This window comes from Stegodyphus dumicola, chromosome 9, assembly GCF_044657685.1.
Source record: "Stegodyphus dumicola isolate Sdum_Otavi_A_Nest chromosome 9, ASM4465768v1".
Lineage (NCBI taxonomy): Eukaryota > Metazoa > Arthropoda > Arachnida > Araneae > Eresidae > Stegodyphus > Stegodyphus dumicola.
In genome coordinates, this window is record NC_140776.1 from 71,722,495 (window position 1) to 71,748,962 (window position 26,468).

Genomic DNA, 26,468 nt, shown 5'->3' on the forward strand with positions numbered 1-26,468 from the left:
ACAAATATAAAATTACAAATTAGGGGTTTCAGTTGCCCATATTCGGTGGAAGATTACGTTATTCAAAATTGGATGGCTCTAGGTACAATTTTTTTTTTATCATTAAGCGAGAAATATACATACATTTATGCAGATTCTTCATTATTTAATTTCTTTAAATGTAACACAGGGCTCTAATATTTGGTGGAAACATTCTGAAAAGTGAACCGGCATTTAAAGTTTTCAACGCAAAATGCCAAAAGGAAATTAATAGCCCTTCTGGGCTAACGCCATTTGGGCTAACAAAAATATAATTGAATATAAATCTAGTTATTTATGTTCCATTATTTGTATTATGATTATTTTGCATATTGTATAATATACAGAAAACTATAAAACGGACAATGAAGAAAATCATTCCTTTAAATAGGGTCGGTGGAAGAAAACGTTTGGGATTCTCGGGTTTAAATCCTTGAAAGTAATTATAATTTTCTTTATTGCTTCTTTCAATGCCATACTTATACCAGATTATATAGTAAAGCTGAGAAGATTTTACTAGAGATATAAACATAACTTTCAGTTATTTTGGCAAAATATGTAATTTGAGATTCCTATTCGTGTCGTACAATTATTTAAAGAATAGCTGAAAAGTTCACAAACAATGTAAAAAATAATGAAAAAAAAGTTTAAAAGAATGCTGCTGTATATGAGTAACAGAAGTTCAGAAATACCCAAAACGATATTTTGTGACGCAAATTTAAAGTACAATTCTCCAAAATCTCGAATGATATAATCATAAACATACTAAAACTGTTCTTTATTGGGACAAATAATCATAATTACCTAATTTATTTTACTTGTAGGAAAAAATATTAATAATATTAACATTTTAATATTATATTTGTAGCAATAAATATTTTTGGAAAAATGACCTTAAAATGCATTTGTTTAATTTGGTATATGCATTTAAAGTTATTAATATTAACAAATATATTAGTATAAATTCTCTTGGAACAAAAAATACCAGAGTTCATTAAAACTTGTAAAGTAATAAACATACTCAATAAAGTTTCTGTCATTGTAAATCGAAATACGTATATTATGTATTGCCATGCCTATTATAACATGCTTAAAGCATATAAATATTATGCTCTTAGTTATAGCTACTGTATGTTAGCTACTGCAGTATTAAAATTATTTAATTAGCAATGGCATTATAGAAAATAAAACATCAATGCTATATTAAAATTCCTATCGTTTTAAAAAATCAAAATCATTATCAGGGTCATGATTATTATTTCAGTCAAAGACTTATAAGAAGGCAAGAAATTCATGAATAGGTGGTATATTTAATTTATATTTAAATTATTGTACTAAAGGAGCATTTTCAAACATTCATTCATTTTTAATGTTTTAATAAGTGTTTTATCAAACGTTAGTAACTAAAATTCGAATGATAGCATTCTACGTAATGAAGCAGCTGCGGCAATTATGGTTAAAAGATTTTGGTGAGATAAAGTAAAGATGTCTGTCAGATAATTAGTAGGGGAAAAGAAAATTATTAAATTTAGTTAAAGAAGACTTTTTAACCTATTTTTTATCTTAATACCGCGTGCACGTAACTGAGAGTGAAATTATTCTGCAGAATAAAATTGTTGGCGTTCTTATTAAGTTGCCATAATTTCCTTCGTCGTACATATCAGAAAAGTATTTTTTTCCGCCATTATTAATGGCACATTCTTATTCAGAGTACATCTGCAAGAAATTCTGAAACATCTTGATTTTGAATACTGCTAAACTTCTGTTCAACCAAAATTAAAAAAAATTCACATAAAGAAAGTTAAAAACAATTATTCTGGTAAACAATGTAAGCAAGGGGTGATGGCCAGTTGCAGCGTCCGGATGTCCGACTGTTGGCTGAAATCAGAGACGATCGACTCATGCTACGATCCAGCTGTAAAAGGGAAAAAAAGATATGTCATTTATTTTCATGCCATGCATTTAAATGCAATACCTTTGCATTTTATTTATAGGCAGCGATTTTCAATAGCTGCAAAACTAACCGCTAATGAATTAATACATAACCTGATAACTGTTTTTAAAACAAATTTATTATATGCTTGGGAAATTATTGAGTTAAATGAGTATATATTGATCATTTTTGTAAAATCTGAAAACAAGATTAAAAAAAAGGAATTTTAATGCCCCTTCGGATGATCGCATGAAATATATGATGAAAAGTACATACAATTGACTGAAAGAAATTTAAAGTTAGATTAATTTGAATATGCGTCCGAATATAGCCACTAGAGTTATCTGCTGAAGAAGAAGGATGCGTTCGAAGAGGAGTTTCTGAGGAAAGTGGACTCTATTTTCACGTTAAATGTAGTAAAAGGCACGAAAAGTAACAATGGAGCCAGCCCATTCGACAGGGTTCGAATCAAAAGGTGGTCGAATTGCTAGTATTCGGCAGTCTTAACCACTCGGCCACTGGTAGGGATGAAAGAAATTTAAGATACATAGAATACAATTCCATGTACGAGTATGAAAGATTATTTCCCAAAGAATCGTCAAACTAAATGTTTTATGGTGATTCTATATCAGGATTATAACTGCAAGTGGCAGCTGATTATTTTTCAGCAAATCTTTGCTAGTATTTAGTCATATCTTAAACAGAAAGATATTACTACAAACAATGTTTTTTTATTTTTATCCTGTATGCATTTGTCTGCAATTTGTAGCTCTTGTATAAGTTTTTATTTTACGTCAGTGCAAATTATGACCTTTGTGGCTTTTCCTTTTGTGCGCTGTAATAGTTTTATATAGCTATTGAGCATTTATGTATATAATTAAATTGTGATGCAGTTTGAAATACGTTGCGTCGATTACATTTAGAATTTTTTAATTAGCTTCAGACGAACTAAGATGCTGCCTCTGAAATATACCGAGGTTAACTACATACTTTGGCAACAAGCTGTAAATGTTTCGTAAAATGTTATTAAATGTGATGATTTATGGAATTTCAAAAGTGAACAGCAACATAAACAAAATGAGATAATTCCAAAATTTGTCCGAGGAAGACTTGTGCAGAGGCTCAATCATTTCATTACACAGCATGCACTTAACCCTTTAAAGTTGGAGTTTTGATAAAAAAAAAAAAGGTAGGCAGTCTAATTAGGCCTAGAGGAGTACACAAGTAAAATTTTGTGACGGTTTAATTCTGTAATTTATGGTTTAATTCTGTGGGTGTGCCCAAAGTGGACACACTAATTGAATAGAGCTTCGAAAAGAGTATTGTTGTCAATGAACTAACCGATGAGATGCGGAGAAACAAAGAATACAGACTCTCATTTGTCCTAGATTATCGGTGAGCCCGGTCTGGGCACACCTAAGGTTCGCCGTTTGATTTTAGGCAAGATTTCACGGTAAAAATTTTAAACTAATATAGAATAAGGAGATTAGCATACAGCTAAAAATAACATAGAAATTACTTTTCAAACAATTCCTTTTATACCCTAAAAAAATCTGGAAGATTTCTTTGAAAAATGAGGGTCTTAAAAAACTAAACATGGTTAAAATATATGGACTGGTTTGTGTTGAGCTGCCATCTACTATAAATAAAGAAGGTTCAGAGTAACCTATAGTAACCTATAAATCCTTTTTCATTCAATTTTCTGTGCATACAAAAGGAAACTTTTAGGTGTGTCCAGACTGGACACACTCTGCCGCAAAGGGTTAACGCCAGTACTTTGAGCTTGTATGACAAATATTCAAATTTACTTTGCTTTATAGATCTACATCTCCAACATATACATATGTCTGTTCGTGTTCCTATTAATCCTGCTCTTTTGGAAATGAAATTAAAATGTTTATTCTATTTCAGGAAAACTTTTAATGGTATTTCGATATCGCCCGAGTTAAATTTGCCTCAATGAGTTCTGTCTCAGTTTTCTCACCTTATATTAATTATTATTGCTACGGACGTACAAAAAAGATGCTGCATGTTACCCATATTTGAGAGAACATATTTGCTTTTCCAATTAACGGAGTTTTTGGCTGAAATGTTTGCTACTCCGCAAATTCTGACATTTTAGAGAATCTGTCTCTAATTATAAATGTTCTTATTAAAACTTTTATATTTATAATTTTGCTATTATTGCACTAAAATGTATATGCCTTTATAAACGATCACGATTTTTTAAGAAGAATCCAGTGCAACCATTTTTTTTTTTTTTTTAAATCAGCTCTGATATGTTTCCATTCACTTGTTTTAAAATGGTTACCTTTTCTTTTCAAGAGATTTGTAATAGTTTTCTCTCCTAGTTAAAAGGATTTGACCCAAAACTGTCAATTTTAACCTAGTTAAGTGACTACTTAGTGCATTTCTTCTAGAGTTTACTTTCTTCTGATCTCTCTACTGTTATTTTCAATCAAAAAAAAAAAAAAAAAAAAAAAAAAAAAAAAAAAAAATACGATCTTTCGTTAAATTTTATATTCCCAAATAATACCTTAAGTCTGATGAAACTCGTTATTTCGAGAAACGAGAGAAAGGAAATTGCTTTATTTTAAACAGAAAAGCTACACAAAGTCGTTTTCATCATCCAGGAAGTAGCTTAACCCAATTCAGCGTAAAATGAAAAATGTTGTAAAAGTTAGAAGTTGGTACACGCAAACAGCATCTAACTATTATAAAACAGAGTAAGAAATATGAGAATCGTTCTTTAAAATTACTTTTAGAGAAATCTCATGACTGTAATGGAATCTGTAAGTTGTCAGACGGGTAAGAGTGAATGTTATAACTATTAAGATAACGAATGTTCATTTCCCTCCTTTTGTTTATATATTGAGGAATACTTTTAAATAAAAACCGCATGCGCTAACAAATATAAATATCTAGGGAATATATTATACATATGTATACTGTTTTTTCAATATATTTAACTTTATTATATTATTTAATACTATACCAGGCTTCATACATTGTACACGCGGAAACGCTTTCAGATGATTTTCGTTTTTGCGGAAGTACTCGCCTACAAACAGGCAATATAGTCTGGAAAAGCGACACCTTTTGAGTGTTTTGGCCATGAATAGGCAAACATAATGTTGAAACTGATATTCTAGAGCAGCAGGTTTCAACCTTTTGACTAACGTGTACCATCTAAATAAAATTGAAAACCTTTTGTACCACCACTACAAAGCACTATTACCACCACCACTCTTGAACAAAGCTCAGATTGCATAAATTTACGAGTATTGAGAAAAATCTATGTCAGGATGTTGAAGTCTTAATTTTTGAATTTAGTTAAAAATACTTTACTTCTTTGAGTACCACCTATTTTTCTCTTGCGTACCTCGAGTGGTATAAGCGTACCACCGATTGAGAACCCCTGTTCTAGAGTTCTACAATGATGCAAAAGCCCTGGGAAAGGCTCTGACGTGATTACGCACAATTTCATTTGTTGTTACAAAGAATCATACTTTTCCTGTTTCTGAAATAATCTTGAATAGTTAGAAATAAATTTTGAGGACACTTATAGGAATTTAGAGCCTGTAAAACTGTTGGCCCCCTTGAAGAATCAAAAGCTGATTTTAAGTCAAGGCATATTATTGCAGAATGAAGTTTGGTTGATTTTATTCTTTTTGACTTGCTAAAGAGCTGAATTGATTGCATGACTTGCTGAAAGTAAGCTTTGAAATCCAAACTGATTATTACTCATTAAGTTTTTGCTGTGAACATGAAAATTTAGGTGGCCAATGAAACATCTCACGAAATTTTTTCCCAGGGCTGGGAGAAGATATATCGGACGATAAGATTTAGGTTCATTGGAGCTTTCATTCATATTTTTGAAGAGTATTATATTACCAATTTCCAGGCAATCAAGAAAGAACGAGGGTTCTATACATAGACTGCAAAAACTACAGATTATATCAGGATGGGTCTGACTGATTAATTTTATAATGTGATTGCCATCTGGGCATCACACAATGCCATCTGGGCCTGGTGCCTTTTTTAAAGCTAAGATTTTAATTTTTAGATTGATTTCTTGTTTCGAGAATGGAATGTCGTTGTCTGTTTGCGGAATGTCATTGCAATCACAGATCAGGGTTTGAATAGGAGAATGTTGAGCTAGATCATCCTTTAGAAAGACAGAGTCAAGGATTTCATCTAAGGTTGAGAGAGTGGCATCCTGAATGTCATCAAAACTTGAAAGCAGATTTGAGGGAAGTTGGATTTGTGACGGTTTGGCCGTACAAGGAATTCATGTAGTACCCACATCGGAGAGTGTAATATTAATAAATTCATGTTGCTTCTTGTTTAGCACCTTTAAAACGCCTTAAAAAGCTTTATTTTTTTACTTTATTTTAATCCTCTAAATTGTTTGATTACATTTGTCGATTATATATATATATAATGTATTTAATAAAGAAATATTGGTTATATTATCTCCTAAGATTAATTTTAGCTGAATTACCTAAAAAGAGTGAATCCATAGTTAGTAAGTTTAATTCCGAAAATTGTTTTGAATGTAAATTGTTAACTTAAGTAACTTGAATGCAAATTGTTAAAAATGTTTAACGGGGACTTAAATTAAATCATGAATAACAAAATTTCAATTGTGAAAAGAAATTAAGCAAGTAATTAAATTAAAAGCAAGTAATCATTGCCATTGATCGGAAATTAGTTGACTTTTCAAGGGGAACAAACCAACTCCCGTTCAATGAACAATAATTAAGAAACAAGTACAAAGGTGTTTCGTCCTTTACTCAAGTAATAAGGCGATGCCAAACTGGCAATTTAAGTTAGGCCAAATATTTCCGTGAATTGAAGAGATCAGGAACCAATGCAGAGCACCAAAGAACTCATTCTGATTAAGCACTTTCGCTAATTTAATTTTGAGTGAAAAGCAATTTAGGCAGTAAAATTGATAAACTACTTGAGTAATTGTCCCCCGACACCCTCGTGTTTATGCATTTTAATTCAAAACTATTTGTAAAAAATTAATTACGAAATAGAAGAAATATAATGCAATCTTTGCAAAAACAAATTAAAAAATAAAAATTTAAATTTAAAATATATATAATAAGAAAAGGGAATGTACATGAAGATATAAAAGGCCAGAAAAAGCATTAATTAACTTACGTTCTTTCTAGTGAGAAGTGGGCAAAGTGTTTTCTTCGCAGCTTACTCAGAAGGGTTGTGTGTCTGAAATTCCTTATATGGGAGCGGGGGCTTTAAATTATTTCAGGCGGCGAAACTTATGTGAAGTAATTTATGGGAGAGTGAGTGACTAGGAATGCTTGAGGGACGTATGTCGTGGAGTTCTTATGTGAGTGGAACGGTCTGTTAAAATTTTGAATATACTAGTGAATGGAAATTAATTAATTTCTTGCTAATTGTGGTGTCGTAACGAGGAAGAAATTAAGAAAAGGAAAAAAGGAATTTTCACTGTCAAAGAGCTATTGGACAGACTAAAGATTATGAAATAGGCCCATTTTTTAGTAACAGCATAAGTCTGAAACAATTAGCTTTTTACATTATATACAGCTTTGTAATTACACTATGTACAAATCCTTCAACTGATAGTCATCCAACTTATACCACTTTCTCAGGTTTAGGAACAAATTATCATATCCCTATCAGTTAAAGGATTTAGAGTGAGTATTTAACGCCTGCTCTTTTAAGGCAATGGTTAATAAATGGATTAGGTATTAGATTATTTTTGAGAATTTTAATAAGGAGCAAAATTTCGCTTTGTAGATCTATCGTAGCTGTGCAGATATTTTTAATACGTTGTATTTGATTTATTATTGTATTGTTAATTACGTTTTTGGATATGTTGGAATTCCAATTTATTAATTTGTTAGTATTGAAATTGAAGTTTCTTGTTTTGTCAAAAAGTAAATTTTTTTTGTAGTTAATGATTTGAAGATCTAGATAGTCTATGCTATTTTGTGAATTATTAGTTTTATTAAGTGTAAGACAATTTGGATAAATCTCGGAGTGTTCAATTTTATTACAATTATTTATTGTAATAAGATCATCTATATATCTGCAAGTGTGCTTGTAGTAATTTATTTCTTGTTGTTGTAGATATTTTTGGAAGTTAAATTCCTTGATAAATAAAAAGATATTACAGAACGAGGTACTGGAATGGGACCCCACTGGAAGACCTCTGACTTGTTTAAAAAGTTAATTTTGAAATTTAATGTAGTTATGAAAAAGTGTGCATTTTAGGTAGGTTTTCCATCTATTAAGATTCATCAGTTGAAGGATTTGTACAAAGTGTAATCACAAAGCTGTATATAATGTAAAAAGCTAATTGTTTTCAGACTTATGCTGTTACTAAAAAAATGGGCCTATTTCATAATCTTTAGTCTGTCCAATAGCTCTTTGACAGTGAAAATTCTTTTCCTTTTCTTAATTTCTTCCTTGTTATGACACGACAATTAGAAATTAGTTAATTTCCCTTCACTTGCATATTCAAAATTTTAACAGACGGTTTCACTCACATAAAAACTCCACAACATATGTCCCTCAAGCATTCCTAGTCACTCCCTCTCCCATAAATTACTTCACACAAGTTTCACCGCCTGAAATAATTCAAAGCCCCGCTGCCGATAAAGAATTTCAGACGCACAACCCTTCTGAGTAAGACGCGAAGAAAACACTTTGCCCATTTCCCACTAGAAAGAACGTAAGTTAATTAATGCTTTTTCTGGCCTTTTATACCTTCATGTACATTCCCTTTTCTTATTATATATATTTTAAATTTCATTTTTTATCTTTTGATATGTTTTTGCAAAAATTGCATTATATTTCTTATATTTCTTAATTTTCTAATGTTTATTTCAATTACTTTGAGTTCTATTTCATAATACCATTTTCCAATGTTTAATTTTTTACAAATAGTTTTGAATTAAAATGCATAAACACGAGGGTGTCGAGAGATAATTACTCAAGTAATTTATCAATTTCACTACATAAATTGCTTTTCACTCAAAATTAAATTAGCGAAAATGCTTAATCAGAATGAGTTCTTTGGGGCTTTGCTTTGGTTCTTGATCGCTTCAATTCACGGAAATATTTGGCCTAACTTAAATTGTCAGTTTGGCATCGCCTTATTACTTGAGTAAAGGACGAAACACCTTCCTATTTATTTCTTAATTATTGTTCATTGAACGGGAGTTGGTTTGTTCCCCTTGAAAAGTCAACTAATTTCCGATCAATGGCAATGATTACTTGCTTTTAATTTAATTTCTTTTTACAATTGAAATTTTGTTATTCATGATTTAATTTAAGTCCCCGTTAAACATTTTCAACAATTTACATTCAAGTTACTTTAAAACAATTTTCGGAATTAAACTTACTAACTATGGATTCACTCTTTTTATATAATTCTACTAAAATTAATCTTAGAAGATAATATAATTAATATTTCTTTGGTAAATAAATTATTATTAACTTACTTTGCAGCTATTGCACAAGTAGTAGAATAACGGGATTTCGCACTAAGTGAATTTAAGATCATACAACATTATATATATATATATATAATTAAAGAAAGGAGAACAAACTAAAAAAGACCTTTGTGGTCAAGATAATATTGTGATAATATTGTTTATTTAGTATTTACACTTTTAATTGCACTTTATTTTACTTATATTAAAAAACTTTTTATCACCGGAACCACAGTATCAAAGCAACATTTTAACGGAAGCATTAAGAATATTATTTTTCACCTATATATATATGATAATTCTACTAAAATTAATCTTAGGAGATAATATAATCAATAATTCTTTAGTAAATAAATTATATATATATATACATATATATATGTGAATGCCCTCAAATATTTAATATTTCTTAGAACATGTAATGGGAATTATTTTTTTCTGTCGCTCTAAAATGTTCTTTTATGGTTTTAGTCTGGATAGAGAATATGAGTTTAATGGCCTTTAAAATTTTTATTCTGCTTTATGACTGGAACATTTAAAGTACCTCATCTGGGATTTAACTTGTAACATTTATGATTAAGATTTACTAACAGCTAGCTTTATGTTAATTTTTTCCTTTATGCCTTGTTTTATCACATACTTACTCAAATCAGAGGTTTATGAAAACTTGAACTATAAGCGGCGTAAGTTTAAACTAGGACAAAATCTTAACATGCATTCTTAACATGTATGAAAGAGTAGAATTCTCGCCGCTGTGCTGCTAATTACGTAACAAATAGCCCATTCGAGTAGGAAGACTGAGTGCTGGCGTTAATCAAGTTCAGTAAATATAGAAATTAGCTATTTTTTGCCATCCGAAGCAACAGCTTTATATCATCTAACACAGTTGCTTGAAATTTTCATCCAGTTTAACTACCAGCTTGTCGCTACAGCAGTAGTAGTGCTGCACTAGCAGATGAGATGTCGAAAGATTTGTTTTGTAGCATTTTTTATTATTTAACTGCAAGTAGTAGATAATAAATTTTTATGCTAGATTTACACGAGTTTTATTTTCTGTCCACAGTAAGTGTTCACTTCCACGCCTATTGAATTAATTTCCACCTTTTAGTTGCCGTGCGTTGCAACATGCTTTTGAGATTTGTTGCTCGTAGAATTCGGTCGGTAAAAGCGTAGCTGGCCTGTAACGGTTGTAATTCTTATTTTATAACTTATCTGTACTGTTGAATTATTACTAAATGTTTACGTATGAATGTTTTATTATTAAATGTATTCAATTTGGTTTAAATAGACCAAGAGTCGTGGAATTTATTAAGGATTTAAAGTCGAAACTGCGTCATCCATTTCGGCGCCATTGTAATACGAGGAACGTAAACAAATTTCTGGAGGTTAGGTTAGGTTAGGTTATTCAATTACGACAAAGCCTCGAGGGCTATCTGCCTAAGGGGAGGGATGCCTTCGTGGAGCACTTTCTAAGGGAAACTGGCTCGTATACACTTTACACATGGGGAAAACCACGAAAACACCCGTGCAGAAAGCCCGTTCGCAGGATTCGAACCTCGGACCGAACTACCAGTGCTTAGCGACTTTACCAAATTTCTGGAGGCACCGGCGAGATTGGGGATTCGTCAGCAGTTCAAGTACAGATAAGTGCTTTTTATTTCGATTTACATCTGAATTTGATACTTGAAGTTTTATATATTTTGTATTGATTTTCATTTTGAACTTGAATATTTCGATTACTTATTATGGATCAAGCTACTGTCATTAGATTGCGTGGCAGGGCAAAAGCGGCCTTCACAAGGCTTCAGAATACTATTTCTTCCGATTTATCTAAAAATGAAGTAATTTTTCATCTGGAGCGCTTGGAAAGGATTTATTCAGACTTTGATAAATTTCTTGCCCAATTACCAGAAGAACAGTCAGAAATTGAAGATTTTGAATGGAAATATTTTAGTTTGAAACTTCAGTATCAAAATTGATTAGATGTATTGAATGTGGCTAATGTTCCAAATGTTCCAAGGAATTCTAATATTACTAATCAAAAACTGTATTTCACAGTTAAGGTGTAATTTGTGTAATTCAAAAACGCATGATAGTTTGTTGCATGAAGATATTAAAGTTAACAACGTACAGCTTGTAACAGCGCCAAATGAAAACGAAAGCACTCCAGAGAGAATTTCGAATGAATCATGCGAGGGTCAAGGTCAGGTAGTTGCCAGTAATACGATTCAAAATTGGAACTCGGCGATTTTGCCTACGGCTCTCGCACTCGCATTTTCGTCCAGTGGCGAAACTATCGAAATTAAATTATTATTGTATTCCGGAAGTGAAAGTTCGTTTATTTCTGAACGAGCTGTTCTAAAATTAGGATTAAAAAGAACGAATCAAAGGTTCTTTTTGCGTGGAATTTGCGGAGTGCCAGCTTCCAAGACTCGTGGTTCTGTTGATTTTAAAATTCGATCAAGGTTAAGTAATGTAATAATTGATGTTAACGCATACATTTTGGATAGGTTAACTTTGCCATTGTCGGAACAAGTCATTAATGTAAAGCATATAGAATACATTAAATGTATTCCGTTAGCGGATCCGAATTTTGCTCAACCCAAAGAAATTGATTTGATTTTAGGAGCTGATTATTTTTTCTCCGTTTTAAGATGTGGCCAAATATATGGTTCGAAAAATGAGCCTGCAGCTCAAAATACAATTTTCGGTTGCGTGATTGCTGGGAAGGTCGTAAATAATATGAAATGTCCCAAAACAGCAAATTCACACTTCATAAAGCTAGAAGATAATATAAATATTGATTACGAACTTAAGCGTTTCTGGGAAATGGATGATATTGTTGATGTTGAGAAGAAGGAATTTCTGACACCTGAAGAACAATTTTGTGAATCACATTTTCAAAATACTCATTCTGTTAATTCAGATGGGCGATTTGTGGTAAAACTTCCATTCTATAAATCGCATTTGAAGTTGGGTGATTCAAAACCGGCAGCAATTTCTAGGTTGCGTTTCTTGGAACGAAAATTCAAAGATAATCCGGAATTTGAAAAACAGTATAAAGATTTTATACATGAATATGAACAGTTAGGACATATGACTGTGATTAATGATGATTATCTAACAGATCGGATATAGAAAAGTTTTATCTTCCTGATCATGCGGTCATTAAACCTTTTATCACAAAGACAAAATTAAGGGGACTCATACACCTTAAACCTCTTATGATCTTCGAATATGTGGCTGTTACAAAAATTGGAATATTTTATTTATTTTAAAAACAATTACTTCCAACTTTTTAAAGCTGACTACATAATATAGCTGCTTTGGAAAATAGTAACCTGAAAGTTTTTGTTGCCACAAATATTTTTGAAATTTAATCCACTTTGTGACAAAATTTTCCACTTCGCGCGCATGATATTTTAAAAATGGCTAATTGTATATACTTGAAATTAGATGAAATTATTTATATGGACACTTTTTCTAATTGAACCAAAAATCTGTTGAATATTTTAACAATAAAAAATTTTATGGACGAAAACATTACAGATTTTTTTAATAAAATACATTTTATAAACTCAACTCCAAATAAAATAAAAATTTAACTTAAAATTCTTAGAATTTTTGGTTCACAGTTCTTTACAGATGTTTTAAAAGCTATATATTAAATATGGAATTAAAGTATGCAACAGAATGTTTTAAACCGTGCGCGCAAGGTGGAAACATGACGAAAGATTTTGTCACAAAGAGGATTAAATTACAAAAATATTTGTGGCAACACTGATTACTGTTTCAAAACTCAGCTATATTATGTAGTCAGCTGTAAAAAGTTGGAAGTAATTGCTTTTAAAATAAATAAGTTAGCTCAATTCTTCCAACAGTCATATACTCGAAGATCTTATGGGTTTTAAGGTGTATGAGCCCCCTTAAGAGTATTTTTTGATGCATCTTGTAAATCTTAAAACAATATATTATTGAATTCTCTTTTAGGGGTAGGTCCGAAATTACAAAGAGATATTTTTGAGATTTTGATTAATTTTCGTTTCCTAAAATTGTTTTCACAGCCGATGTGGAGACGATGATGATCATCGTCAGGTGATGGTAGCCCCTGAAGATCAGAATTATCAATCGATACTTTGGCGATACAATTCCAGTGATAAAATGCGCACGTACAAGTTGAAAACAGTTACGTATGGTCTTTCCTCTGCTTCATTTTAGCAACTCAAGTAGCTTTAGATTCTAAAGAGGAATCAGATGTATTTCGTATATTGCAAGAGGATATGTATATGGACGACTTATTGTCGGGTGCAAATACCGTTGATGATGCAGTATCCGTCTGCAAGAAAGTATCTTCAATTTTACATGCACGTGGTTTTGATTTGAGGAAGTGGAATTCTGTAGAATTCTTAACTGAATTTAAGGAACATTGTTCACTGAATTCTGATTTCGAGATATCTCCTAATTCGAGTTCGAAAGTCTTAGGACTTTTTTGGAATTCAACTACTGATACCTTCAGTTTTAAAGCTACACTGCACATCAACGCACCTATAACAAAGAGACGCATATTGGCAGAATATGCTCGCATTTTCGATCCTTTAGGTCTTTTATCTCCTTGCACTATATTGATTAAAATATTCTATCAAAAGCTATGGTTAGTTAAAGGCGACTGGGATGTAGTTGTTCCCCAGCATATCTCAAATGATTGGTTTAAATTTTAAGAGACATTCAGTCAAATCAATAATTGTGAAATTCCAAGATGTGTCATACTTACAACGGACAGTGTTATCCAACTACATGGATTTTCTGATGCATCTTCGCAGGCCTATGCAGCAGCCATTTACTGTCGTCAAAAATGCAATGGTACGTTAAGGTTAATCTTTTGGTATCAAAGACTAAAGTCGCGCCTATAAAGCAAGTATCCATTCCTCGATTAGAACTCTGTGCTGAGTATTTGTTAACCAGATTAATGCGATCTCTAATGAACATTTTAAAAAGGTTTAATTTTGAAATCTATGCGTGGACGGATTCCAAGGTAGTTCTGTCTTGGCTATCCGCTCATCAACGTAAGTGGAAAACTTTTGTGGCAAATAGAACGTCTCAAATCATAGAAGTGATACCTATTAAACATTGGAATCATGTTCCTTCTAAACAAAATCCTGCAGACGTTGCTACCCGTGGTATTGAACCTCAACTCCTACCAAATTGTACTTTGTGGTGGAATGGTCCACCATGGTTGCGTCAGAAAGAGAAAAAATGCCTAAATATGAATTAAAATCTGAAGATGAAACTGAAGTAAAGGCTGAACAAAGATCTGATCCTATTTTTATTTCTCATATACGTGAATAGAATGATTTATTATCTGATTTGTTCGAGCATTGTTCTTCGCGTTGTAAAATTGTTCGTATTCTGGCTTACTGCCAAAGATTTATTACTAACTGCAAGAAGCATCTTGTTGCTCAGAACATTTCTCGTAGTGGTATTAACTCCAGCTACTTTATGCCGCTAACATTTCTAGATATTAGAGTAGCAGAAAAGTTCATTATTCGTTAGATTCAGAATCATTATTTCAAAAATGATTTGCAATGTATTAAGGAAGATAAACTTTTACCCAAAAAGAGCCAACTACGTTCTCTATACCCATTCGTAGATAAAAATGGTCTCTTACGGGTGGAAGGACATCTTCGAAATTCATCTTTAGCATTTAACATCAAACATCCCGTTATACTTCCTTCTCGACATAAATTTAGCGAATTACTAGTGAAAGAACTTCATATTTCTTACCTTCATGCTGGTTCTTCTTTATTATCACACCTCATCAGGCAATCTTACTGGATAATTGGAGGGAAGAGACTGATACGCAGTTGTGTCAACCATTGCTTAATATGTCATCGATTTAAACCTGCTTCAAATCCGCAATTGATGGGTGACTTACCTGAACAACGTGTGACTTTGGAACGACCTTTTTTCGCATCTGGTGTGGATTACGCTGGTCCTATTACCATGGAATTTAATAAGGGTCGTGGTTCTAAAACAATGAAAGGCTATATAGCTCCGTTTGTTTGCTTGTTGACTAAAGCTGTGCATATAGAAGCAGTCAGTGACCTGACGGCAAACTCGTTTATCGCTGCACTTAGACGTTTCATTTCACGTCGCGGTGCACCAAGGCACATTTACAGTGACAACGGTACCAATTTTGTGGGAGCATGCCGTAAACTACAAGAACTAAATCAGATTTGGTCTTCCTTGTATGCAACAGAATCGGTTTCCCGACAGCTAACTAAGTCATCTATTGAATGGCATTTTATACCGCCTGCTTTGCCCCACTTCGGAGGAATATAGGAAGCCGGCATTCGCTCAGCGAAATTTCATCTGAGAAGAGTATTGAAAGAGACTCTTTTAACCTACGAAGAATTGTCAACGCTACTTACTCAGATCGAGGCTATTTTGAATTCACGTCCACTTACTTACGTGAACGATTCTGATATTGACTCTATTAATGTTTTAGCCCCTTCTCATTGTATTACAGATGATACTTTGACTTCCTTTCCAGAAACACATCAGTCTGTGGAACTTGTACAGAATCAACGTCGCAGATTTTGGAATCGATGGAAATGGGAATATTTGACTTCTCTTCAGCAGACATCTAAGTGGAAGCACACTAAACCCAACTTAAAGGTCGACACGGTGGTTCTTGTCATCGAAGATGGATCTCCACCTTCAGCTTGGCCTATAGGACGGATCATTGATGTCCATCCGGGCAAGGACGGCTTAGTTCGCGTAGCTACAGTCAAAACTAAAACTGGTGTCTTCAAAAGACCAATTAATAAATTTTTACCTTTGCCTGTGTATCAGGACTAAACCTGATAGGGGGGAGTATGTTCACTTCCACGCCTATCGAATTAATTTCCACCTTTTCGTTGCCCTGCGTTGGCAACACGCTTTTGAGATTTGTCGTTCGTAGAATTCGGTCGCTAAAAGCGTAGCTGGCCTGTAACGGTTGTAATTCTTATTTTATAACTTATCTGTACTGTTGAATTATTACTAAATGTTTACGTATGAATGTGTTATTATTAAATGTATTCAGTCTGGTTTAAATAGACCAAGAGCAGTTGAATTTATTAAGGATTTAAAGTCGAAACTGCGTCATTCTAATACGAGGAACGTACACAGTAAGTAATAAGGAAAGCTATATTTTTCCAACTCTTAGATGCCACTTCCAAAGGTTATTAACTAAGGTGCTGAAGAAGGTGTTTTAGCTAGAAAACACCTTTAGGTGTTATAAACTGACTGACTATCAAAATTGCATTTGAAAATTACTGCCTTTTGCAAACTTTTGATCTGGTGGGAAAATAATTTCCCTTTAAAACCACAGATACTTATAAAAAGCAAGAGATGACATGAAAATCGCAGTGCTCAAACCTTTTTAGAGTCTAATCGAGGAAGAATTATAAGTGTCTAACTATTATTTTTATTTCATTTTCCACTGTTTATTTGTAAACTCAATTCTGAATTGTGAAATTACGGAATAATATTTTACTAACTTATACTACATATAATAAACTTATACTACATAGTTAAAACTTTTTAAGCAGAATAATCTGCCATGGTAGATAAACTTACTTGTTGTTGTATGTAAGTCATTTTTCTCAGCTGTTTTTCGAAATAAGTATTCTTTTAGCTAACAGTATGAAAACTTAAAAAATTGTAAATATCATATGGCAACTGTTAATACTGAATGTAAATATCCATGCGTTTACCAAAATTTATGATTATTATTATATTATGAAATTCAACCTTTATAAATTATTAACTCTAGCCTTATTAAAATTTAAATTATTTAAATTACCTCTTATTACATTCAGTCGTTATCAAGTTAATACGAACAAACATTTATTTGGTACTTAGCGAAGGTAATGTTCCCTTCATATTTTAAATGCATATCAGATGGCTTCCATTAGCGCCTTCATGCCTCATTTAATATCCAGTTTCATTGAGCTATTCGTTCCGTTACACCATCCATTAATTACTTAGTTCATGCGTTGCTATGGTGACAAAGAAGAAAGGAAATAAGATTACATTCTTAGGATAAGATTCCTTCCAAACATAATTCTTGAGTTTTCTTTGAAATGACCACACTTAGCTGAGAAATGAATATTTTGCTCATATTATTAATGACGAATGTCATAAATATTCGTCATGTAAAGGTAATCTGTTACGATTAGTAATATTTACTGCATTTCATATTATTAATACAATCTATCTGACATGGTATGTTATCTGATACGGTTTTCTGTAAAAATTTCATTTATACTTTCAGTTTCGACTTTGATTCTCAAGATGGAGTTGAATTTAACTCTTTCATTTCTTATTAAAAGTAAATATTTTTAGCTAAAAACTGCGTTGCTTTAGAATCACTGAGCACAAATGTTCGAGGATTTACTGTTATTTTCTCAATCTTCATTATTTTCTCAATTTGAGAGATAATACATATGTAGTATTATTGATGTAGTACTTTATATATTTTATATAGATTAAATATAATTAATATATATATATAATTTAGCACGAGATATTTAAGAAATAAATGCTCTTTAAAATGTAAATAAAACGTAATATCATATCGTCACATAAAGTTGTGAGAGGATGATACAGTTTTACTTTTTTACAGTTTCAAGATACTCATACAGTTTCTCATACAGTTTCAGGAATATTATAGTAAAGTAAAACTGAGTCAACTGAGTTTAGATTCCTAATGTTTAAAACTGAGCCTTTGGGAGTATATTATAATTTCTAAACCAGTAACATTTTTTGATCTGTGTTAACCAACTAAATAAATGTGTTGAAGCCTCGCAAATCTATGCAGTTAAAATAGATTAGCCTGAGTTCTAAAAAAATTTCGGTCTTAATTAATACTTTTTAATTTTAATTCTCTTAGACTCATTGTAAAGAGTCGACTTGAAAATGCGAAAGAAAATAATGCGGATGTGTATTGTTATATTTATTTATACATTTTCCATCATGTAATTAAATTCAATTAATATTATTACACTAGGTTGTAAAATTCAAGCCAGTAAAAAAAGTAAGTAAAACTGTTTCACGCGCTTACGTTATAGAATAAAATAAATTTGGGGAACTATGGATATAGCCTAGAAATAGTCATTAGAATCTATGGGTAATATGCAGTATTACATGCCAATTGGCTCTACTGTATAACGATAGTTTAATTAACTAGAAATTACTAAACAGTATGATTTGCGTTTAATTTTCGTTCATCAAGACTGGCTACACGCGTAATCAACTGAGACATTCTAGAAAATACGGATTGTGATAATTGCCACTGAAGATTTCGATATCGTTCATATTAAGGTAGCTTTGTGCTATTGCGCAAAGCATTAGTTGTAATAATAACACAAACAAATACCGCAAATAAAGTTCGAGATATATATCTGCAGAACAAGAATCAACGACAGTTGATAATTAGGGTGGGGCGTAACGCTTGACTGTATCACTTGTAGAGATATTAGTATTTTTTAGAAGTAGGAGACGTGAAAAATAAGCAACGCCCTCGCCGGGAATCGAATCACGGACTTCTCGAATACACGCCCAGCGTACAGACCACTACATAACGAAGGCACGCTAAGAAGGCGGCAGAAATACCTTACACACTGAGTGAAATAACATTAAAAGGACGTAAATATGACGTTTAAGGATAGCCAGAGGACTTTGTAAAGGCTCATTGTTAGAGCAACGCCCAGGATTCTGGGTCCTATATAAACATTCACATGGAGGTAGTATTTATAATGATGCAGAGAACTTAACGGTTTAAATGCCAAAACAATAGAATAAGGTAGAATTTAATTGATGAAAATAGATGTAGTTTTGTCGGAGGCTCTGGACATCAATTATTTATTGAGAGACTGGAACACGGTATTGCATCGTAAACACACCATATGAATCGACATAATGGTTTTTTAAAATTTTCACTTGACAGAGCGACATAACGGTGAATGCTTTTTATTTTTAAATCCAAAAGCAGTATTATGGAAGAATTTGGACTAATTTTATGCAATTTAAATCATAAGTTTACATTTAAAAATCATAAAATTTACGGCTTTTTTAAGAACTATCTACAAATAAAAATATGAAAAAAGTATTTACATTGGAATGATTTCATTAAAATTAATCCTATTTTGGAATATATAAAGTCTAACTGCTATAAAAACGAACTATAAGAATTGTATGAATAACTAATTAGATAAAAAATATCTTAAGAACTTAAAAAAAATTACATCAGTATAAACCTTCTAAAAATAATATTTTAAACATTACAATGTTATGCAGATTTATTCTTACTATGTCAGAAGTACGAAAGTAAAATAATCAGGAATTATAGTATTAAAAAGTGCGAAATTAAAGTAATAATTCTGAATGAATTTCTTTGTTTAGAATGTAGAAATAAAGCATAGAGATATTTGTAATTAAACTAGAATGGAAGTATTTAGATAAAAAGAAAAGCTTTTGAAAACAGAAAAATAATTTTCTATTTGGGCTGATGATGTTGAAATAGAGCCTTCCTCGAGCGGATGCTAAATTTAAATAATTATTTAGTTTTTCAAATAGAATGAGAGTTTACCAAATACAATCAAATTACAAACATGGCCTCATCTTGTTTCTTCAAAAGAAAGAAAAAAAAAGCTTATAAATAGGAGATAAATTAATTACGAGACCGAGAAGATAGCCGATAAAATACGAGCTGAAAATACTGAATGAAAAGATTTTAATAGGTAAAGAGGGGGGAACATGCATAATACAAATAAGAAAAGAAGACGTTCTATAATCAAGAACTGTGTGATCTGAAGAAAAGATAGTAAAAAGTGGGTCAGTGCCAGCATCGTAATGATAATCCTCCCTGCAGATAAGTAAATAGATATACAACGAAGAAAAGAATTTGATGAAAGCTAGGAGAAAAATCAAAGAAACATAGAGAATGAGAACTAAGTAATAAAGAATAAGAAAAGAGGAATAAAGTAGATAAGCTAATTTCGTTTTCACATTTTAGGTAATTAAATTAGAAAATCGTACAGATATACTTAAGATTCGAGCAAATTTGCATTAAAATATTACAGTTATTCTTCATTTAAGCTTAATCAAATCAGTATATGGCTTATTTGAATTATTTCATCGAAATGTGTTGTTAGGCAAATCTTCTAAAGAAGATGAATCCAGAAGTATAATAGAAAAAAGAGTAAGAAAGCTTATAACTAAATTTTAAAGAGAATTTAAATTTGCATAATACTTTTAGCAGTGCTTTATTCTTTAATTTTCCAATATTGGTTTTGTTGTTAAATTTTAAAGTTCAATATTAAACTTCATTTAAATTTACAACGAAAAATAAAATTTACTTTTGATACACATACATATTTTTAAAAATAAACGATATGAAAAAGTATATTCATGTTTTCATCCAGTTAACAATAAGAAATGCTGAAAGTACGCTGCAATTCAGATAAGGATTTGATCGTGTGAGTCATTTCGAATTTAACACAAAAAATGTAATTTTGAAATTAAAATAACACATATCCTACTAATGCTACTAGATTAATTTGAATCGATAAAAGTCCTGAATAGTTACAAAAGGGTTTGTAACGCCTAGTATAATTCCTGTCCTGACAGCAACTCTATTAATAAAGACCAAAATGGGTGTAATTACTTTCAAAATATTGTAAATGTTGAGCTGTAGAAACAAAGTGATTAGCTCTGAATGAAGAAAGCATAAATATTTTGAGATAAAAACAGGAACTAACCACCTAAATTAGAATTCGTTTTTCATGATAAAAGAAGTAAAAGATAGAAGGAGCCTAGATTTCACTATTGTGTAACAGAAATTCATTATGTTGGTGCATTTTGGAAACTTCTGGTACATCTTTTTACTAGAAGCTTAACATATTGAGCTTTTTCATTTTCATGAATATGATATAGAAGTTGAGAATGGCAGGACTATACAGATCATGGAAATTCATCAATGAAAAGTCTCCTGCTTCTTCTTGATGTAGGCACCCGCATTCAAAGAAATGGACTGAAAGAATTTAGAGTCTTAAGATTGTTAAGATTTAAAAGCTGATGAAGTAAGAATGAAAAGAATTCGATCCTAATATTATTGTTGTCTTCTATAGTAAAAGAATATAGTACTTCCTAGAGAATAACAGAAATGTATTTTGTAGAACCAGTATAGAACTCTTGTCAACAGTAGATTGGTTATAAATGAACTTAGTCAACAAGCCGAAGAATGCTATGCATACGACGCATTTTCTTAGCTTTCAATTTTGTTACATTTGCAAGGAGTCCATTAAACACAATTTCCTTTACATTTATCCCCAACGACAAAAATAATGCATGTTCAGATCATGTGAACGTGCTTGCCGTGCTACAGAACAATGGAGACGGTTTATTCTTTCATTTCCAAAATGATTGTCATCTTTTACTGGTAATGTAAGATGCGGAAAAAATCTTACGTGAAAATAGAGGTATTCAGACATTAAACTGCTGAAGTATTCTGTAGAGGTACAGGTAAATACAGGGAGGAAACAAGCGATATAACGAGGGTCAACTGGTAATACATACTAACTAATCCTATCCTAAAAATAAATAAAAATAAAAAAATAGAAGCTTTACTAGAGTTCACACACAAAAAAAAAAAAACTTGAGAACAGGAGCATTTGAGTAGATGAGAAGCTTTCCAAAGGATCTGCAGTTTACTTGTTATGCTTACTTTGTGTAATCCCACCAAAATACTCCGCATCCAGTATTTATTACAAATAATGATTTAGGACATAAAGAGATTGCAATACAGTATCAATACAATATGAAATTCACAAATGAAACTGAGATTATTTGTTTCGATGTAATAAAAATAACAGATTAACATAATGAGATAAATATAGTAAGTGCTAGGAACACAATGTTATAATGAACTGCACTAATAACATTAAACAAGTGACCCCGAAATCAAATCGTTTGAAAATATCCAAAAGTTATCGCGAATAGGAATCTGAGAACTCGGGGTTTGGAAATGAAAAAATTTGGAATACAGAAAATAATTTTGATAAGAAATCAACACAATTTAAAAAAAAAAAAAGAAAGTACTTAAAATGGTACGTTAGAACAGGTTACATTTAGTAAAGTTTGTAAGTGAAATATTTTTGAACATATTCATATGATGTGTAGGTTCATTTAAATTAAAGAAATTTATGCAGCATGAGAAACTTGACAAACATCTAGGAAGACAATCACTGAATATTTTTATAAACTTAGCATACTAGTGTTTATGTTTAATTAGAAACCTTTGAATGCTAGGAGATCAGGTTGTGGGAATTTGATGTGATTTTCCTTATTTAGGAGGCATAAGAATGTGTAATGATCAGAAGTTCCCTGTTTCCCACAAATATAGATGCGGAGTTTGGCATACATCTTGCCTAGAAATATGTGGCAAAGGATTCGTGTCCTGTTACATACTGGTAATTAAATGAAAGTATCGAGTACAGAGGTGCGATTCTTACATTGGAATCAAATTATACGTGCCTCTTCCCTGTGAAGCATGATTCTGCAAATCTTGTGAATATTTTGAAGCAAGTTGTTTTTTTAATTTGAAAACGCACCATTTCATTCCTCTGGAACTCTGGAAAACTAAATATTTGGCAGGAAAAAAAAATCTGAAAGCTTTCAAATTTTATATTACGCCCAAAGGGAAGTTCGTTTATATACAAATACACTTTCAAGAGCATTTGGGCTAATGTTTCTTTGGGCTAAAAATGTTTAAAAACAGCCTAGCTTTAGAATTTTCGAAAGTATCGCGCGCTAGAGAGGAAAAAAATGTTCCCTGAAATATTGCTCGCTTGGAAATCGTTGAGTTTGTTAATCAAAGATTCGCTAAAGTTTTACAAAATCTGAAATACACAATAAAATATTTAAAACCAGCCTATCTTTAGAATTTCCGGTAGACAGTCTCGCGCGCTGTAGATAAAAATGTATTTTTTTTCGTACAATATTGCCATTGTTCGCTCTGAAATCATTGAGTTTGTTCATAAAAAATCGTTCAAATTTTAATCGTTTAATTTTTAATTAAAAATCGTTTTAAAGTTTTACAAAATGTGAAATACACAAGAAAACAAATTCGAAATTCAAAATTCGTCCATGAGTCCATATGCGGGTGGAGGACTATGTTATTCAGAATTTGATCGTTAAAATTCAAAAATTACGCCCGGATGGGCTTTTTTTAACTTTTTGTGTGTTACCTTTATTTATTAAATATCATGTTCTTCGAACTTAAGCCACATAAAATTCAATTCGACAGCATTATCACAAATTACTTGAAAGAGCATATCTTTAGAATTTCGGATACACAGCCTTGCGAGCTGGAGATAAAATGTTTTTTTTTTCGTGCAGTGTTGCCATTACTCGCTTTGAAATCATTGAGTTTCTTAATCAAAAACTCATAAATTCTTTACAAAATATGGAATAGATGATAAAATAATTCCAAATTTGAGCTTCCAGATACCCATATTCGGGTGCAGACTTACGTTGTTCAAAATTTGATAGGTTGTTTTATCACAATACGAGAAGCATAGATAAATTTATGCAGATTCTTCATTATTTAATTTCTTCAAATATAATACAGGGCTCTAATATTTGGTGGCAATAATTTAGAAAGTGATTCGCCGTTTATAGTTAATCAAGGCAAAATGCTAAAACGAAATTAATAGCCCTTCTGGGCAAATTATCCCTTTGGGCTAAATAAAAAAGGAAAAAAATGCTGCCCTTCTGCATTTGCCCCGCGATCCACATCTTGAATTGTGCGACATTTTTCTTTTCGCAGTGTTAAAATCTGCAATGGAAATATGTCGATTTGATATTGAAAGCATTAAAATGAATACGACGACAGCTTTAAACAGATTAACTTTGGACGACTTTCGCCCCTGCATTTTGCTTTTTCATCATAATTCAGAGGGACGTTTGTTAAAAGCTGTAAGACGGATTTTCGAATAATCGCTTAAAGTTTGTTTGAAGAGAAAATTTTCATTATATAATTGTCGCATCTTGCCTATGTGCACTGGTAGAATCATTAACATTACTGTTTCTCTTCGGTGCGGTTGCTACTATCGGGTTATCGTCTAGTTTGTATACTGTCTCAGGTTTGTTCTTCGAATACAATTTCAAATGGCATTTTAATTTAATAATAATTTTACTAAGCCGGTTGGGTATATTAAACCAGAATTTAATATTTTCAACATTACACATCTTCTAAAAGCTTTCAAACCAGAATTGCACCGGAAGAACGTGATCTTTTAATGATAGAAATTCTCCGACAGAGAAACTACACTTTTTTAATATAAGAGAAAGCACGTCTTGCTGTTTTTCAAATATCGCGAATGTTTGCGATGCGCAAATGGCTTATAAAAATTTTATCTTTTGATACCGCAAGTAGGAAATATCATTGCAAAATTTTTGAATTGCTCTTTTAGAGTACAAACTTCACTTATTTCAAGAGAAATTTATGTGAAGGTTTAAGTAATTCTGAGAAATGATTTTTGTTTCAAAACTTTTTAATACAAAAACTTTAACTATAATCACTCAGTAGTTTCTTCTCAAATTATATATACAATATCGATTTTCGAAATCACTTCCTTTCTAAACATATTTGAGTTTACTAAGAGGCTGACTGAGCACTGAAATTGTAATACATATAACGTGAAAGTTTTTACCAGTGTGGTGTCAATATTGTAATATTTCAGACCATTTGAAAGTTATAGAGAATACCTTATCAAGCCATATGTATTTGAAAACTAACTGATATTTGTGTCTTTGTTCTTTCCAAGAACAAGTCGATTGATATAAAATTAAGTAAAATTCATTCATCTACCGGCTAAGTACTTTTGAATCACCGCTTATTATGTTCGCTAATAACTTAATTGCTTGTGATCCAAAAGAAAAATGTCACTCCACTCGCATTCTTTGAACCAAATATTTATTAGCTATGCAATAAAATAGTAAACAAGGCAGCGGAGGATTCTTGGAAGAATCAGAACTAATTAGCCAGCACAGATTCTCAGTCCCTGAGGAGAGGGAAGAAAGCAGCCTTTTTTTTATCTCCAGTAAGATTATTATCTGTTTATTTTTTGTATAACAAGCCGTCACAGCCTCTAGAGTCTTTTAAGTTTAAATACACTGAAAACTTTAATAAAATGGTATAACTACTAGTTTATAAATATTTTTATAAAAATACTTAAATTATTATAAAAATACTAATAATACAGGGTGTTTATAAAGTTCTGGACCCATTTTGATGTGTAATAACTCATAAAATAATGAAGATATAAACAAACTTATGGCATTTATTGATGGAATAACTTATATATTTTCCTTTTCAGGTTTGAATATGTTTACTTTTATAAATATCGTCTACGCGTGTGGTTAATTGCAGATAATTTCATTTTACAGTCTAAATATCTGTACTTTTCTAAATATCGTCTGCTTATTAATTTCTGAAACGCATAATGTTCTCCGACGAAGCATCCTTTCATCTTTCAGGCATTGTTAATCGCCATAATCTGCGCATATGGGGAATCTGAAACCCCCCATGAATACCGTGAGGCACAAAGGGATTCCCCAAAGGTTAATGTGCGGTGTGGACTAATGCATGACCGAGTCATTGGGCCTTTCTTTTTTACAGAAAAGACGGTCTCATCAGTCGTATACTTAGACATGTTGGGAAACTTCGTATTTCCACAACTAGAAGAGCTTCAACCACATGTCTTTTTGCAACAAGATCGTGCACCACTTCATTGGGGTACCATCGTTCGTAGTTCTTTGAATGACCATTTTACAGGAAGATGGATTGGGCGAGGAGGTCCAATTCCTTGGCCACCCAAATCACCTAATATAAAGAACGCAGCTGGACATTTTCCTTTCAGATTTGTAAAGGAAAACGTTTACAGGAGGAGAGTGTCGAACATTGATGACCTAAAAGCCAG

The 26,468-nt window shown here is 31.8% G+C and overlaps 1 protein-coding gene across 1 annotated transcript in view; it reads right to left on the reverse strand.

Moving 5' to 3' along the window:
- Nucleotides 1–1,105: 1,105 nt before the first annotated feature.
- The window catches only part of LOC118199463 (uncharacterized), an 86,153-nt gene continuing 60,790 nt past the window's right edge, over nucleotides 1,106–26,468 (reverse strand). The window contains exon 11 of the mRNA XM_085823104.1: nucleotides 1,106–1,933. Within this exon, the coding sequence (XP_085679230.1) occupies nucleotides 1,820–1,933 (114 nt within the window). The 3' untranslated portion in view covers nucleotides 1,106–1,819. The remainder of the gene's footprint in view (nucleotides 1,934–26,468) is intronic.